This window comes from Fomitiporia mediterranea, assembly GCF_000271605.1.
Source record: "Fomitiporia mediterranea MF3/22 unplaced genomic scaffold FOMMEscaffold_4, whole genome shotgun sequence".
NCBI lineage: Eukaryota > Fungi > Basidiomycota > Agaricomycetes > Hymenochaetales > Hymenochaetaceae > Fomitiporia > Fomitiporia mediterranea.
Genome location: NW_006760389.1, coordinates 1,560,714 through 1,577,333, shown reverse-complemented (window position 1 = coordinate 1,577,333; position 16,620 = coordinate 1,560,714). Strand labels below are relative to the sequence as shown.

The following is a 16,620-nucleotide window of genomic DNA, read 5'->3' as shown; positions in this document are numbered from 1 at the left end:
TACAGAAAGAAGGGGAGTAAGTGCAACGAGGAAGGGGAGAGGGAAGAGCAAGGAGGAATACGTGGAGATAGTCAACGGGAAGAGCAAATGCAGATTCACACGGCGGCGGGACGATGCTGTTGTGAGTCGTTGATGGGGGAAGACGGGATGGAATAGACAGGGCAAGGACGTAGTTAAGAGACGCGCGTTTGTCGCATAGGTGCGCCAGACCCACAATGCTGGGGCTTATCCGCAGGAGCGGCGTGGGTCGATCCGTTAGCTCGGACATGCACATTCACTCGCCAGTGGCAGAGGGGCGGGAAGGGAACACTGAAGCGGAAGCAAGGGAGGTAAGGGAGAGAGAATGAAAGACTAACAGGTCATCACGATTGTAGGATACGGGCATGGGGCTGAGGTTGTCGTCCACGCGTACATGGTCATCGTCCATGACGGTCATCAGGCAAGGTTAGAAAATCAAAGTTAAATCACGGAGTGCCGTAGGCTCGCTCGCCTATCTGGCGGTATTTAACCTATCGATCTCTGTGCGCACGGGCAAACAGCCACGACAACAGGAGTAAATCTGATCTCTCACGCGGGTGCGGCTGGCGAGAGCACGGGGACGAGAGAGCAGTGAGGTGATGGTGATGATGAGTGTGTTAGGCTGAGCTGAGGAGTGTGTGCAGTGTGCTCGGCCTGCGGTGCAGCGTGTTGCTTTAGCTGCTTATTGCACGTGAGAATGACATGCCGTATGCAGCCATCTCATCAAACCTTATCTGCAAATCCACTAACTCGGTGTGCATCCTCTCAACCTAACCTTATCTCCGACCCGACCACCCCCCATATCATCATCTTCCTTCTCTCTCAACTTCCCTTTCTCATTGTCAACCCATATCCAAATTCCTGCCATTCTCAGCATCATTTACACCATCAGTAAGCACACCAAGCAACAAGAAAACAGCGCGCATTTCCAAAACAAAGAGAACATCACTCAAATTGCGCTCATAACAGAAGAACACACACACATAAAAAATTTGACTCCGCGAGCCGCACCAAGACAAGCTCACGGTCGTACAAATACCCGGTCAGCTGCAAGCCCGGCAGCACGCGCTCAACCTTCACTAGCCTCTCACCGGGAGCTTACACACCAAACACAATTCACACCCGATTCCCGCTTCCCTGCCACATTCCTCAATTCATCTCATCCCCCCTTTCTTTTCTCGAACACATCCTCGGATGCCGTCACCGATCCCTCCCAAGTTAAGCCCGAGATTACGCGACAAACCGTGCCTGGCAGCGCATACCTCTGTCTGTACATCCTCCTAACCAGATTGATCCCGAAAGGACGTCACAAATATAGCAAGCATGTCCTCTCATAACTGAATACGATTCAATGCATAGAGGTTCTGCAGTGCACCGCGCGGACTCAATTGCTCGGCATCGGATCGTAGATTGGAAATCTCGAAGAGGCGCGCGTGGAGAAAGGGGGGCGTACTTAGGTACCTTCGTACACAACAAACAATTTGCGCCACTAGTACTAGTACTACTGAACCCTGCCTGTATCCACGACGATCCCCGTTGCTTTTCTTTCGTCTCTCAAAAAGTTAATATTCTCCAGCCTAGTAAACTTTTTTCTTCCCGACACCTCCATACAAATAATTAAACTTTAATTTCTTTCACTTTCCACTCAAAGTTATCCTTCCTTGCTTCCAATCTTGGGTTCCTAGACAGACAGAAAATTTTTACAGACAGAAATCTAAACTCAATTCTGATTCACCACTTTACCTATGCAACATCCCACATCCCACATCACCCCCTCATGTGCATAATCGCATATCGCGTTTATATCAAGAACCCACCCACCTGCCCGAGTTCCGCGATCGCGATCCGACATCATCAATCAATCAATAACACAATACAATACAATACAAATTATATCTACCACATTATAACACAATAAGGTAACTGGAAAGCTCTAAGACACTCCAAAACGATTGCTTCATCAAGCTACTCCGCAGATCATTAACACTTTACTTTGTAGGATGTAGGGTCGCATGGTTGCATGGTATGGATTAATGGATACGTATCCACCTACCGAGCGGATATTGCCCCCGAGAGAGTTCAATCGCGAATTATCCCCGTATCCCTGTCGATCGTTGTAACCATTTCCATCTCTAGCATAACACTTCTTCAACTGCTTCGCCATCAACAGCCCAACAATACTGCTGTTGCGTCAACTTCTACTTCCTCTTCACTACACTTTTCTTGATTATCTGTACTTGATCATCTGTGACTTCTCTCAGTAGAGATCCTCATTTTTTGTGTGTGTATGTATGTAGTCATGTATCAATGTATTAATGATTATGTGTACATATGTTATGTACCTTATTTCTATACTTCCTTATTTTCATATTTCTGTACTTTCATATCCTTTCCTGTTATTAAAGTAAAGCCACAGATAATAAAGTGTTAAGTATATGCAATTCTGTTTTAATTGGAAATTCAGAAGGTCTAGAACATGAACAACAGATATTATGTAATAGAGAAAGTAATAGTTTCAAATTGACTTATTAGCAATTCAACACATTACTATAAAGGAGAATTAGAAAAGAAAGATAGAGAGATTGTAGTCTACTCCTTCATCAAATGGCAGAATATTAGACATTAAATTTATTTGAAAACTAGCCATATATGGACTACAAATTGTGTCTATAACATTCAGAAAAAGTAGGTTGTATGCTACAAATGTGCACATCTATCTATTTTATGGTAGGTATGCAAAAGGAACATTTGTGCCAAAACTGTTCCATGACTGCCATCTGAATCTCAGGGTGCAAAGCTCAGGTGAAAAGCTATAGATTTGGAATGCTGATACCTAAACTGATGATTTACATGCACGTGATTGCTGTGTATGGTCCCTGCCCTGGAGACGGACATACCTTAATATCTGCACTATGCCTCATCTGCTGCTAATCGAATCCCAAGGCACGGACGCAATTAATAATGTGGCCCATATCCTCCGCCATCCGAATACCGATGCGCGAAGCTCCAGCATGTGAGCATCAACCATTATACAACTGGGAAACAGATGGCCATACATACAAATGATTATCTTGCATGTAATAGCAATGCATAATTCTCGGAAGACTGGGAAATAGAGAAGTTTGAGGCATGTTTCCGAGTCCTCCGTCATCCGAATCCTGACGCACGAAGTTCCCACATCGTGAGCGTGAATGATCATACATATAGTAAACGGATAGCCAACAATCTGATTTTTGGTAATTATGTCATTGCAGTGCATAGTTCCTAGAAGACCACATACACTTCCACCGTGACCTTGTCGCGTGCGTCCAAATCTCCTCCACTATCCGAATTCCGATGCACGAAGCTCTGGCTCGTGAGTGTTAATCATAATACATCCGGAAAACAGATAGCTTTACGAACTAGTGATTTACATTTATGTCATTGCAGTGCAGAGGCCCTGGAAGATTTATAGAACAAAAGACGGAGATGGATGCATGTTAACTTCATACCTCACTTGGCGCCATCCGAATACCGATGCACAAATCTTCGGCCCGTAAGCAATCCGTGCAGGAGCCCTTGATTCTGAACGTTTAGGAGACAAACGGCCAGTCCTGCTAAATTTAACGAACTATTTATGGTTTGTATCTCACATTCCCTTTCAAAGCAAGCAATCCATGCACCTCGAACGTACACTTCCACCCTGAAGCACCTGCGGAAAAACAATACTAATATTTACACCAAGATTATCCTCTTTCATCATGACTATTATCCGAATTCCGACGCACAAGGCTCCGGATTGGGAGTGGTATACTTTATGAACTGGGTAATCCAATGGTAGCATAGTGTACACAAGTGATTGTGCCGCACTATGCATGGTTCCCTTTTGATCTTGACCGGATCAAGAAAATCGGAAGCCAAATGATTTACGTTTCATGTATTCAAATAAACCGATCTCTTCGCTACAATAGTAGCACTTCTGCCTATGCTGGACAGATCCGCGGGATAAAAGCAAAGTCAACATGAACGTCAATCTAACATCCTGCCCGCTGTCCGAATTCCGACACGCGGAGCTCCAAATCGAGAGCATGAAACATCTTAAAACCGGGAAACTAATTTCTAGATAAATAAACAATTTCCTTGCGATTACAGGGCATAGTAAATAGTCCCTTTGATTTTGTAGAAATTGAGAAGATTGGAAGTAGGGTGTTCCATTTGTCTGACCGAATTTATGTTATAACAAGCAATTCATACACTATGGATGTACTCTTCTAGTATCTGTACTGTATATGTCCGCGGGACAAGAGCAATATTCATATCAAAATTTCCGAGATAACCGCCACCCGAATCCCGACGCCCAGAGCTCGGAATCGTGAATATGAAACATTATATACGACCGGAAAACCAACTGTTACATTACCATTTACATATAGGACAGTGCATCATGCATGGTCCCCTGATTTTGAAGAAACCAAGAAGACTAGATAACAAAAGGCTTACTTATTCTAAGAACCAGCCAATGTTTTCATATTATTCATGTAAAATGAAGCAATCTATAAGCTGAATATGTACTGCTCTGTCTGAGTTTGCGTCGGAAAGGCCTGCAAGATAAGAATATCATTAATATCCATGTCATAACCATAACGTGTTTGCCGTCCGAATTCCGACGCACGGGGCTTCAAATTGTGTGTATGGAACATGCAGTAGCTAGGGAATCCACTAACTAGTACATGCTGATTTACATGTAATCACGCTGCACGGTACATGACCTTTCCCTGAATTTTAGGAAATTCAGGAAGATTGGAAGGAAAAGAATCCGGATTTTTTATGAACCAGCAGGACATGCAGTTCGTGAAAAAGCAATGTTTACACTACAAATGTGCACCTCTATCTATGTCAGGCACGTCTGCAGGATAAAAGCATTGTTTTTGATAACATTCATGCCAAAATTATAACATGCCCGTCATCCGAACTCCGATGCATGGAACCGTAAATCGTGAGTACGAAACACTTTAATGCCAGGGGAACCGAAATGCTACATCCTGATATACATGTAATCACACTGTGCCTAGCACACTATTAGTTTCAAAGAAATCAAGAAGATTGGAAGACAAAGATTCCGGATTTTCTGTGAACCAACGTTCCATGCAACTAGAAAAAAAAGCAATCTGTATACTCATCATACCAGACATTGCTGTAGGATAGAGGACAAATTGCTTTTGAGGAAATCAAGAAGATCAGAAGACAAAGAATCTAGGGTTTCTATGAAGCAGAGACAACACATGCATTTCACACTACTTGTGAAAAAAGGTCAATTTGTATACTATAGACATATTCTTTAGAAACCACTTATACTATAATAATTTACAAACTGATTAGAGCCATTAAATTCCCTGTTGCATGATATTTCATACCCATACTCTCATTCTAGACCTATGCAAGTTGGGATTCAGATGGCAGGGTGTAAGCATATGTGCCTATTAAATTGTTTCCTGTAAAGGTATGTAGAATAGAAGAGTTGTGTTTGCATGTTACAGACTGCTTTATTCTTCCTCTCCATGTATAGAATGCCTGCTATTCAAATATTAATGCCTACAGCTCTAGCAAGTATGTGTAGTGACATACTTATAGAAACACAACAGCTTTAATTAATGTATAATAGTTCTTGTCCTCCTCCCCTACCCTTCTTTTTATATCTTGTAGAGACAGTATAATTTGCTAGAGGTGAAAAGTAAAGAAGTCAGATGAATTCATTATTCTATACATTCACACAAGTTATACACTAAACACAATTTTTGAAAGACAATAGGCAAAGAGAGTAGAAACAAGAAAACTAAGGAAAAATACTGTACATAACAAAACACAACAAGTCTAGTATTTATATAGCCAGGTTTGAACATATAGTCAACATAAGTATTACTCTTTTGTTTCTGTACACACATTAATAAAAAATCCATTTTCTTTATTTTCACTAGCCTTCTCAATTCCTTTCAAAACCAAACTTGAAGGAGAATGGAAGGGAAGAGGGTACACATATTATACAGTCTGATTACATACAGTTCTGGCAACTAGCTACTAGGTTTCATTTTGTGTAGCATTCCACACTCACTACAAGATCTAGGTTCTAGAGCCCTACCACCCGAATAGAGGAGGCTGTAGCTCTGGAACTGAACGTGAGTATATAACACAGAATACCATGCTCTACAATAGAAAACACAACAGCTTTAATCCAGTTGAATAAGCGAAATAATAATAAGTTAAGAAAAGGTGTAGTAATCAGTGTCACAGTGTAGCTACTGGGTTTCCTGTTACCTTCTATTGTGCCTTTCTTACTAGTGCTCATGACTTCGACTGCCATTCATAGGCTGAGTGGCACTGGAATCGTGAGTCGTGCACCAGTCAACAACTGGAAGCTACAGTAGTCACTGAGTACATAGTTCCTCTCTGCCTTTCCTCCCCCACCCTTTTATATATCTATTGGAGAAACCGAGAAGGTTGAAAGAGTTGAAGTACAAATAAGTTAGATTTAGTTATACATTACAAGCATGCTCTTAGGATCCATCAACCAGGTTAACTCATCAATTCATTCATTCACACTTGCTATACACTAAACACACACACAAAAAGGAAGGCAAAGAAACAAAAAGGTGAACGAAAACAAAGACAGTACCAACACAACGCAACACCAAGCCGAGTCAATAGATAAAAAGAAAGTCTTCTTGAATTCAGGACAAAGAGGAAAGTCAAGAGCCAAAAGACGCGCTCAAGATTAGAGTCGCGTTGAGGACTCAAAATCGTAAATACTGTAGGTGTAGGGTTTCAAGGCTTTCTCTAATCAACTAACCAACCCACCAACCGGCCGACATAGTCCGAACGCCGCGAATGGATGGTCGAGGGATAACAAAAACCAGTGTTTACGACTTCGCATACGCCTCCTACAAACCCAAAAATAATCACACATGAGCACCCATCCACGCATCCAAGTATCAAAACAAAAACAAAAACAAAGACGCACCTTAATCTCCCTCTCAAACCTCTCCGCAACCTTCTTCCTCTGTACCTTCTGCGCAGCAGTCACAAGCCCACTCTCCGGAGTCCACTCCTCCGGCGTCAACACAACATTCTGTAACAACTCCATAGGCTTAAACCCATTCTTCTTCCCAGCATCGTTACACGCTTTGAGTACCATCTTCTGTACACTTTCGTCTTCACATAAATCGTGTAAGGATTTACTGGATGATTGATCTTGGTTGGGAAAGGCTTGGCGTAAGTGTACCTCGTGGGGTATGATGATTGCGATGGGACGTGAAGCGTCGGGTGTGGCGTGTACGCAGATGTTGGAGACGAGGTTGCAGGATTTGTAGATCGATTCGAGACGTTCGAGGGCGATATACTACAAAAAAACACGCAAAATAATTAAGTATCAATTAATCAATAATAATTTGTACGGCCATATTAAAGAAACTCACCTCGCCACCTTGAAGCTTAATCAAGTTCTTTATCCTATCAATCAAACTAAGCGTCCCATCCTTATTCCAAGTCCCAACGTCCCCAGTCCTCAACCACCCATCCTTCGTAAATATCGTCTCGTCATTATTAAGGTCATCGCGCTTATAATATCCCTTAATAACCGACGGACCCCTCAATAATACTTCACCCTGTGGTTGTTTGTTCGTCGAGAAGTAGCCTGCTTCTGGTACGTCGAGTAACTTAATCTCGACTGATGGTACGGGAGCACCGACAGAACCGTATTGCATGAACTCTGGTGGGAGGATGGCGCACATGCCGCAGGACTCGGTCATACCGTAGCCTGAACAGTTATTTCAGTATGCTGGAGGAAATAGAATAGGATCGAATATGTATATGCGCACCTTGCAACATGGTAACAAGTGCAAGTGTCAAAAACTCCTGCGTCTCCTTACTCAACGCAGCACCTCCACTCATCGCAAGTCTCAACCGTCCTCCCGTCTGCTGCCTAACAGCACTCAACACAGCCGCGTCCACAATCTGCTTCAACGCAGGTATGTTCGCTTTCTTCACCGCAATCGCTCCCTGGAAGACATTCTTCTTGAGCGTACCGGAGGTGTTAACCTTGCTAAGTATACCCTTTCGGATCGTCTCCCACACTGCAGGAACGCCAACCATGATTGTTGGCTTGAAAGCTCGGAGATCACCTGGGCATTTGCGCACTGACGCGTCTGTGAGCGTCTTCACGCGTCCGTATCCGATGGTCATTCCCACGAAGTACAACGCAAGCTCGACGATATATTCCAGGATGTGCGCAAGCGGGAGGTAAGCCAGGAACGTGTCGTCTAGACTAAGATGGTGGCCAAGCAATTCGAATACGGCGCCGACCGACGCAATGAGATTGCTGTGGGTAATGACAACACCCTTCGGCGCACCCGTCGTACCACTCGTGTACATAATGCACGCGACATCATCCGGCGCGGCAGTGGCGGCACCGTCCAAGGTCTTGCCCTTGCCAAGCTGGCGAAGCTCGTCAAAGCTATACAAGCGAAGTCCCTCACGCTTGGACCTAAGCTCGTCGAGCAGTTTCGCTGATGGCTCGCCATCGTAGATAATCACCTTGACAGAAGGAACGTTCTCCAGCACACGAGCAACTGTAGGGAGGAGTTCGGCATTGGTGAAGATACCAACGCACTCTGGCTCGTTTAGCGAATGCTGTAAGCCTGCTTCACCGAGGGTGTCGTATGCTGTGGCGACAGTAGCAGCAATGTACATGCATCCATGTGAAATGAACTGCCAGGGCAGACTAGAGTGAAGACGTCAGAAATCGTATACACGCGGCACCAAGACAGATCAAAATCAATTTCTCGATCAATAAGAAGTGATAGAGAAAACTTGGCCGAAGTCAGCTGTCCAAGTGCAAAATGAAATGAATTGGCAATAAAGCGTGAGCCCAGACAAGGACACTTCGGAGGCACCTGACGTCAGACAGTGCGACGCGAGCTCGAAGAAGCCGAGCGGAAGGAAGCACAGAAAGAAAAGAGTCGTGTATGTGGAAGAGAAAGTAAACGAACCTTGTCTGAGCATAGACGTTGAACACGTCACCCTTCTTAACGCCAAGCTCATTCAATCCAGCAGCAACCTCCGTGGCAGCATCTTTGACCTCAATATAATTGAGGTACTTATAATCGCTGAGCTCGAAATACTTCCACTTCTTGACCTCGGTGACCTCCTTTCCACCCACCGTCTTCTTGACCTCTTTCTCCTCTTCATGAATGTCAATGATCTCACGCCAACCAACCGCGTTCTTCGTGCCGTGAGTGCGCGCAGTGTAAGCGAGGATGTCAGGGACGGTAGTGACACCCTCAAGCGGCTGCGTTACGAGCGCTTTTGCATGGAGCGCATTACGCCGGGTTGGAGTCTCGCCTTCCTTGGAGCCTTCCTCAACAACGACAGAGGCGACCTTTACGCCGTCAACGACCGGCCACTTTGGAAAGGGTTTACTCATTGTTGGAGACGAGTTGGGAGGAGAAGGGGTGAAGGGAAAGGCGAGTGAAGTGGGGCAGACTTGCAGGCGGACGCGTATTTGGCAGAGGACGCGTCGGCGCTTGCCGAGTGCAATGTATCCCCACTCGCTGCACTGCACACGTCACCTGCCGCTCTATTCAGCCTCGACCACTTTCTTAGTCCATGTTGTTCCTGTCATCCAAGATGCTTCCTGTACAGCATTTCTCTAGGCAGCGGCAATTGGTCCGAGCCCCGCCTCGCGCAGTTCAATTTCAAATAACATCGTCCTGCCAAGTCGCCCTATCTCAGCTTTAGGCTGTAACCTTCAGTACTGCAATTGGCTTCATCTCGAGAATTCAGTACTGGCATTCTTATTAAATTCGATAATATTAATGCAATGAATCCTCCCCGAACACGAGCGCTCTTGTAATTAAATACGATTAAATAGCTTCCAGTGACTTCATACTGGAGAAAGCACCGAGTCGCCGAATGAAGTTTATTTCCCCAACGATCTGACAGTTCTGACCGAATCATACGGCAGTTTGAGTTTACACTGTTGACCTGGCCTGGCCCGTCGGCCATCTAACACTCAATTACGTCATCTATATCCAGTGTACACAATTTATATTTATAATAATACATATGTGCTACTACGCTCTTGCACTCTGATATTAATAACCTCTCCACTGCAAAGTACATCAGATAGACATTAGAAGGGGGCAAGCTAATGATCCAGGTACTACATATCCTTATCAAGTTGTATTACTTTGCTCTTTGCCATGTATGTTATTTTTCAGTCAATGAGAAGTTACATGAACTTCATCAGCCATGTTGTCCAGCCAAAACCAAATGACCAGTATTACAGATCAGAAAGTCCATCCTCATCACACCAAAAGATCAAGACCTGACTCACTCAATACACTATTCACAATCACATTGTGTACAGGCAATCTGACTTTATTTGTTAGAACTGAACATAAGGTCTTGAACAGATAGTATAATTTTATACAATAGCAGTAATAGTACAATACACTAGTAAGGGTGTATTCAAATTTCATTGTTAGGCATTTATTAAATTCATCTTCAATTTTCACTCAGGTGGGAATTCAATTTTGACATTATCATTTCTAACTTCTTCAGGAGGTTCAAGCAACACACCCATCTCTTTCTCTAATCTCTTTATACTTGTTTTTAAATATTCCCTGTTCAGTTCGAATCTACGTGCACGAGGCTTCCTATCGCCAGGAAGGCTAAAATGTCCACGTGTTATCTTTCCATTCTCCTTCATAGATTCATCTATAATGAATTTTTTGAAGGCTGGATTAATAGCAATAACAGGTCTTCTTATAGCGACGAAAAAGAAGGCACGAGACATTGGGAAATCCTTGTGATAATGTAGGTAATGAATCACTACTGCTAGAGATCGAGACTCGCCAGCATTACAGTGGATGAGGATCATGTTATTGCCTTTATTCCCTTCACTGATAAATTGACAAGCTTCGTCGAATATATCAGCAATCTTTGCATCAGCTTCGTCCTCAAGTTCCATTTTCTTCACATTGATTTCAGGAGACAAGTCGTCTTCCGAGTCCTTTCCTATACTAAGAACATGTGTAATATGGTTTTGGAGGAGGAAGGGCTTGCAGGCGGCTCTGTATGAGCCTACGAAGATTCTATATGCAATGTAGTTGATGTCGTAAAGGGGGGACAAGCTGAGTTTGTGGTTGGTACATGTTATTGCTTGTCTGCTGGGTGATTCGGACTTTGATTTTTCAGCGTGATGAGGATGGGCTTTTTTTTCTGTAGTGCTGCTTGTTTGGTTATGTTTGGACAGCATAACTAATGAATGTTATGTAAAGACACAATCAGTCATTGATGGATATAAAACATAAATGTGGCGAAGAGCAAAGTGAAAGTACTTGTTAGTTGTCACCACTTAAGTTAGACCATTGGATATAATTACTTGCATATACATTGATTTAGCTGACATAATTGAGTATTAGATGATTGCTGGGTAAGAGGTGTAAAAGATTTGGACAGACAGGTCCTTGGGGAAATAAGCTTGATACAGTATCCCTACTGCCCCAGGATCTATTGGAACCTATTAATTGTATCTATTACAAGAGCACTCGTGTGGAGAGTTAGTTACATCAAATTTATAGAATTTACTAACTAAGAATGCCAGTACTGAATTTTTTCGAGATGAAGCCGACTGTAGTGTGATTAGGAATAACCTTTCAATCACAATCTGTCTTGAGAGGTAGTCCGACTCATCCATCTGTCTCAACACTCTGTGCATGGACAAGGACCTGAGTTTCACTTATACATCCTTCATACGACAAGTACATAAAGAAAGAGTCGATTCTTTGGAATTTCAGAACAATAGAGGCTATGACGAATTTTGTGTAAGGAATGAAGAAAGTGGTGGGTGAGTGACGACCGAAAATGGAGTGGTACCTGCCTGACTAGGCAAGTTTGAAAGTGGAGAATCTGACTGTTTTGGGTTATTTGGTGGCGTATCGCGAGTTGAAGTCGCGAGAAGATGTGAGCATAGGTGTTCGTCTCATATTGAGACGCGCCATCACTCACATTCATATGCGTGTGTTTCGCCTTCGTTCACACACTTCGTTTCAGAGCGAATATCTTGTAATTTATCATACAATATTTTAATTTGATGGACGTTAAATGGTGGAGGAGACAATAGACTCGCCACAGGCAACAGCCATTCAGCGAATGTGGTGTGGAGAGTGGAGGGAGAGAGGGAGGAAGACGGACGAACACCAACGAAAAGGTCAAGTCGCGTCAAGAACTCACCCACCCGTTTGCTCCGGCGGTACAAGAAACACACGCAACAAAAAAGGGGGGGTAATGCCGAGAGTCAAATAACACAGGGACAGATTACTAGAGACAGGTCAGGACGACAACGGCAGACACGCAATAAATTTCTCGCAATAATAATAATAATATGTATGTAGGGGGTCAGAGCTCTCTCTCGTCTCCCTCATCTTACTCCAAACACCCCAAGAACCTGCCTTATCCGGCTGCCCACCCGCCAGCGAGCACTCCCCCACCTCCCCAGCGCGCTCTCCATACTTTACAGTCTAGGTGAAGTAGCCCAGAGGGTAGAGAGAGAAGAGAGGATGGCGCAGGTGTACGAGGTACCCGACGACGACGTCGAGCTCGTCGACCACCCGCCCGCGTCGTCGTCCGACGAGAAGAACGACGACAGCGGAAAGGACCAATCATCCCAGGGTTCAGCTTCTCCAACGCACCCTTCCTCTCCTCTCAGTACTCACTCAAATGCTAATAATTCTATTAAAAACGATGTGATGCATGTGGATGGGGGTGAAGTGACTGCGACGACGGGGGATGAGCCGTCGCGCAGCAGGGGAAGAGGGGCCGGGGAGGACGTGAAAATGGAGGAGACGGGCAGTGAAACGGGACTAGAGGACGAGAAGAATGAATTGATGACCCGGTTGCCTATTTTGGACAACTCCGCTGCTCTTCTTCCTCCTCCTCCTCCTCCCGACTCAAATGCAAATGGTGTCTCTTCCTCGTCGTCAGCTGCTGGTGACGTTAAGCGACGACCGTCGTCATCGCCATCCCTCAATGGCGACGCTGCTCCCGCCGCCGCTGTCCCTGGCGCTGCAGCTGCCGACGAAAAGTCGAAAAAGCCAGCTTCGACGGCCGTAAAAGCCAAGTCGGCCAAACGACGTTCACCCTCGCATGAACCCCCTCCACCACCACCCCGGCGCGCAGAAACAATCCGACTCGAGATCTCGCTAGGCGGTCCAGAGAACTACGCCGTCGATATCCTACAGCTATCAAAGGACACAGGCCAGCGTCCGCCAACCCCACCTCCACCGTCCAAGCAAGACACAAGTGAAAGCGAAGGCGAAGGAGGCGACGACGAATCCCGCAGAGATGTCGGTATCGGTAAGGGTAAAGGGCGAGGGAAAGCAGGCCGCAAGAGCGCTGCTGCAGAGTACTACGACCTTAACGACCCGTTCATCGACGATTCCGAGCTCGCACTCGACGAACGCACGTACTTCGCTCAGACGAAACAAACAGGGTTCTACGTCTCCTCTGGTGAAGTCGCACTTCTGAAGGACAAATCGCGCGACAAGGAATCTCGTGAACGAGGTACCTCTCCAGCAAGGAAGCCGAGGAGCAAGAGAAATATCGTTCCAACAATCATACCGCTCGCCGGTACTCAAGCTGTCAACGCTGCTGTCACGTCGAGCACAGGTCTCTCAACAGTTTCTGCACCCCCGCCTTCCAAATCTGCGACTACGTCCCCGATAGAACCATCCACCGCGCATTTGTCTGTTCCAGGCGGACAGGGCACGCGCGAGACTCCGATCACACTCTCCGACACAGAAGACAACAAACCCTCAATCTCAACCGTCCATCCCCTAGACACCTCCATCTCCATCTCAGCTAACGGGATAGCCTCACCAACCGACGGCGACGGCGGAATAGGTGGAGGTCCCAGCGCAGCACTCAAACGCAAAGCAAGCGAAACCACCCCGTCCGGTAAAAAGAAACGCAAGACAATCGACATCGACTCCTTCCACCCCGACCTCCAAACCTCTCTCTACGAACTCAAAGACGCCATCACACGCGAATCCTTCGACCAAAAGGGTAAATTTCCTCCCTCCCTCAAACCTGTCCTCGCGCGCGTAGCGCTTAAAGCTATCCATGTGGGGGAGTATAATGATATGTTCTTCGCGCTCATGCCGAAGTTGTTTATTTATAATAAGTATACGATGACGAAGTTGATTAAGCGGACGGTTTATCCTGAGCATAAGAAGTTGTTGGAGGCGAGGCAGGATGAGCTTGTTGAGGAGTTGGGAAAGTTGGCGCAGGAGGGTTTCGAGAAAGCGAAGGAGGAGTATGAGAAGAGTGTTTCTGCGTGGGGTGAGTCCTGTCTCCCTTACACTTTATTCATGAATTCATTTCTAACATGTTTCCTTTTTCGTTTAGAACGAAGACAAGAACGAACCAAAGCAGGCGGAACCTCCCTAGAAGGAACACCCGTACCCGGTGCTGGTACCTCCACACCAAGCATGAACGGCGGGACGCTTCCTCCTCCAGGTACCGACACCGGTGCAGATAGCGGGATGGAGGTCGACGGTGCACCACCTCCTACCCAAGGAGGAGAGAAGGAACAAGATGGGGAGAAGGAACAAGGAGAGAAAGAGAGAGTACATTCAAGTCAGCATATGCCGATTCAGCGGTTCCGGCTTACGGAGCGGATGAGGAATATTATTTGGGAGTTGGTGTGGCTGAGTAACGAGGGTGTGAGGATTGAGAATGAGAAGAAGTGCGTTGATTTTTTCATTCTTTTTTCCCTTGAGTTGTTCGAGATACTAATCGCTTTCCTTCCTTTCCCCTACCCCCATTTTGACTTGATTAGTACCCTGGAGAACTCGACGGTCCAAGTGAGCGAACAAGGAGCGCGTAAGGTGTTATACCAGAAGATCGTCAGTGCGTTTCCGGATGGGTGGATGTCGTCGGGGCAGATTTCACGAGAAGGTGCGTCTGTTCAGTGTTCATATACTCTAACCAACGAATTAACAATATATGCATTCTTAAGTGAGCGTGATGAAGAAACGATACGAGGCACAGCAGGCGGAGGGTATCTCATGAGACCTACCTCGCTCACCCAATCACTTCCGGGCTGGCTCGATGACTTTGAACTTTGATTCTGTAAGTTTCTAATGTGTTCTTGGGACTTATACCTGTTGTACTTCTGTAGTGCCTCGCTTCTGTGCGCTGCGACTTTTCTCGTCGGTCGTAGCCTTTCTTCGCCCCTTACCAAGTCTTCTCCGCCTCGACTCGCCCTGCCCTTCGTACATTCTCGTTCCCGTTGTACCACTCAGCTCAATACTGTCACGTGCCCGGTTATACTTAATTATTCGTTATTTTTTGTCCTTTCTATACTTCTCGTAATGTAACTGACTCTGACTTTTTCGGTTTCGTTTTTGTTATTATTAATGTTTTTTTTGTTAATTTTATTCGTTTCCCTTTTTCTTGCCTTTTTTGTCCCTTCTTTTTTTGTTTGCCTGTTTATGGAGAGGGTGTATTGCAGGAGAGGGGTTCATAAACGTCTGTCTTTTGATGCATCTGGTCCAACATGTATGGTGTGTTGGCTGGGACGTACAGATTCTTTGCTTTCTGTGAGAGATGGTTTTTTGTTCGTTTGACTTTTCTTTTAGAGAGAGTGTATGTTACGTATTAATGTACTGTACAGTTATTAACGGTATGTCTCTGCTTCTGCCTCAGTTATTTAAATGCAAGAGAAACATTGAAAACAACAGTTTCATACTTATCATTGACTACACCGTGACAGTACTAATAAAAGCAGATTATTACTCTGATTCATCACCTTCCTTACAGATAGACACCTTCCCTCCAACGTCTTTATCCTTCCATTTTCGATTCCCAGAGCTAGTTTGGGACCTTCTGTAGTTACGTTTTTCTGTAGCTGTGTTACCTTTCTCAACCCATGTGCCCATGCCTGTGTGTGTGTAGTCTGAATCTGAGTCTGAGTTGTAGGATTGGTCTTGGTTCCTTGTGGAGGATGAGTTGTGCTTGTTGCTGGTGTTGCTGTTGTTGTTGTCTTGTGGGTTACTCATAATGTCAATTGTTGATGATTGCTGCATCAGGAAAAAGTCTAAATTCTTGTATTACCTTATAATGGTATAAAATAAGTGAAAAAAGTAAAAAAAGTAAAAACACTTAGAACGGATCTCAGTTTCTGAGAAAGTGATACAAGACATTATAAAGTCTGGAAGGTTTGTGTATTTTGTAAACATAAATAAGAGTTATTCTCCTTGACAATATATAAAATGTATTACAATGGATCTCTAAAATTACAAGGTTAAATCACCCTTGTTGAGTATGGCAAATATTATAATCGTTTATAAAGCTCTTAAATTGTTTTAATATCTTTCCAATAGTCATTTTTCCTTACATCCGTTTGTTATTGAAATAACAGTTTATAATTATATTGAAACATTATATAAATACATTATATCTACAACAATTAGGGGTGAGACAGTTTGTGAGATTGATTGGCTAAGAGTGTGGGCGTGAGCATTGTCAGTGTGAGTGGGTAACTGGATTGAGGAGATGGATGAACCG

General features: G+C 44.7%; 5 protein-coding genes across 5 annotated transcripts; 1 reads left to right on the top strand and 4 right to left on the bottom strand.

Moving 5' to 3' along the window:
* Positions 1-173: 173 nt before the first annotated feature.
* On the bottom strand, positions 174-427 carry FOMMEDRAFT_153952 (uncharacterized protein; the record flags this gene model as incomplete). The annotated part of the gene is made up of 2 exons (XM_007264545.1): positions 174-309; positions 357-427. 2 exons carry the CDS (start codon positions 425-427, stop codon positions 174-176), a joined length of 207 nt encoding a protein of 68 aa, XP_007264607.1.
* A 140-nt stretch (positions 428-567) lies between these two features.
* On the bottom strand, positions 568-886 carry FOMMEDRAFT_153951 (uncharacterized protein; the record flags this gene model as incomplete). The annotated part of the gene is made up of 2 exons (XM_007264544.1): positions 568-696; positions 794-886. 2 exons carry the CDS (start codon positions 884-886, stop codon positions 568-570), a joined length of 222 nt encoding a protein of 73 aa, XP_007264606.1.
* A 5,687-nt stretch (positions 887-6,573) lies between these two features.
* Positions 6,574-9,556, bottom strand: FOMMEDRAFT_18549 (long-chain-fatty-acid-CoA-ligase). Its single transcript, XM_007264543.1, has 5 exons — positions 9,039-9,556; positions 7,869-8,770; positions 7,467-7,807; positions 7,013-7,390; positions 6,574-6,932 (listed from the first exon to the last, which is right to left on the bottom strand). The coding sequence occupies exons 1-5, from the start codon at positions 9,470-9,472 to the stop codon at positions 6,912-6,914; spliced, it is 2,076 nt and encodes a 691-aa protein (XP_007264605.1). The 5' UTR covers positions 9,473-9,556; the 3' UTR covers positions 6,574-6,911.
* A 1,212-nt stretch (positions 9,557-10,768) lies between these two features.
* FOMMEDRAFT_53483 (phosphatases II) lies at positions 10,769-11,104 on the bottom strand (the record flags this gene model as incomplete). Its single annotated transcript, XM_007264542.1, has 1 exon — positions 10,769-11,104. A coding segment is annotated over one exon (336 nt), but the record flags the coding sequence as incomplete, so codon positions are not given.
* Positions 11,105-12,395: 1,291 nt separating this feature from the next.
* Positions 12,396-15,750, top strand: FOMMEDRAFT_18547 (uncharacterized protein). The gene is made up of 4 exons (XM_007264541.1): positions 12,396-14,391; positions 14,458-14,797; positions 14,891-15,009; positions 15,071-15,750. The coding sequence occupies exons 1-4, from the start codon at positions 12,612-12,614 to the stop codon at positions 15,121-15,123; spliced, it is 2,292 nt and encodes a 763-aa protein (XP_007264603.1). The 5' UTR covers positions 12,396-12,611; the 3' UTR covers positions 15,124-15,750.
* Positions 15,751-16,620: the final 870 nt, after the last annotated feature.

Excerpts from the sequence above, each read along its gene's own strand:
- FOMMEDRAFT_18549 (XM_007264543.1), bottom strand. The coding sequence starts at position 9,472 with ATGAGTAAACCCTTTCCAAAGTGGCCGGTCGTTGACGGCGTAAAGGTC. Across the intron at positions 8,771-9,038 it reads AACGTCTATGCTCAGACAAG|TCTGCCCTGGCAGTTCATTT; the intron begins GTTCGTTTACTT and ends TCTTCACTCTAG. Across the intron at positions 7,391-7,466 it reads TTAAGCTTCAAGGTGGCGAG|TATATCGCCCTCGAACGTCT; the intron begins GTGAGTTTCTTT and ends GTTTTTTTGTAG.
- FOMMEDRAFT_18547 (XM_007264541.1), top strand. The coding sequence starts at position 12,612 with ATGGCGCAGGTGTACGAGGTACCCGACGACGACGTCGAGCTCGTCGAC. Across the intron at positions 14,392-14,457 it reads GAAGAGTGTTTCTGCGTGGG|AACGAAGACAAGAACGAACC; the intron begins GTGAGTCCTGTC and ends TTTTTCGTTTAG. Across the intron at positions 14,798-14,890 it reads AGGATTGAGAATGAGAAGAA|TACCCTGGAGAACTCGACGG; the intron begins GTGCGTTGATTT and ends TGACTTGATTAG.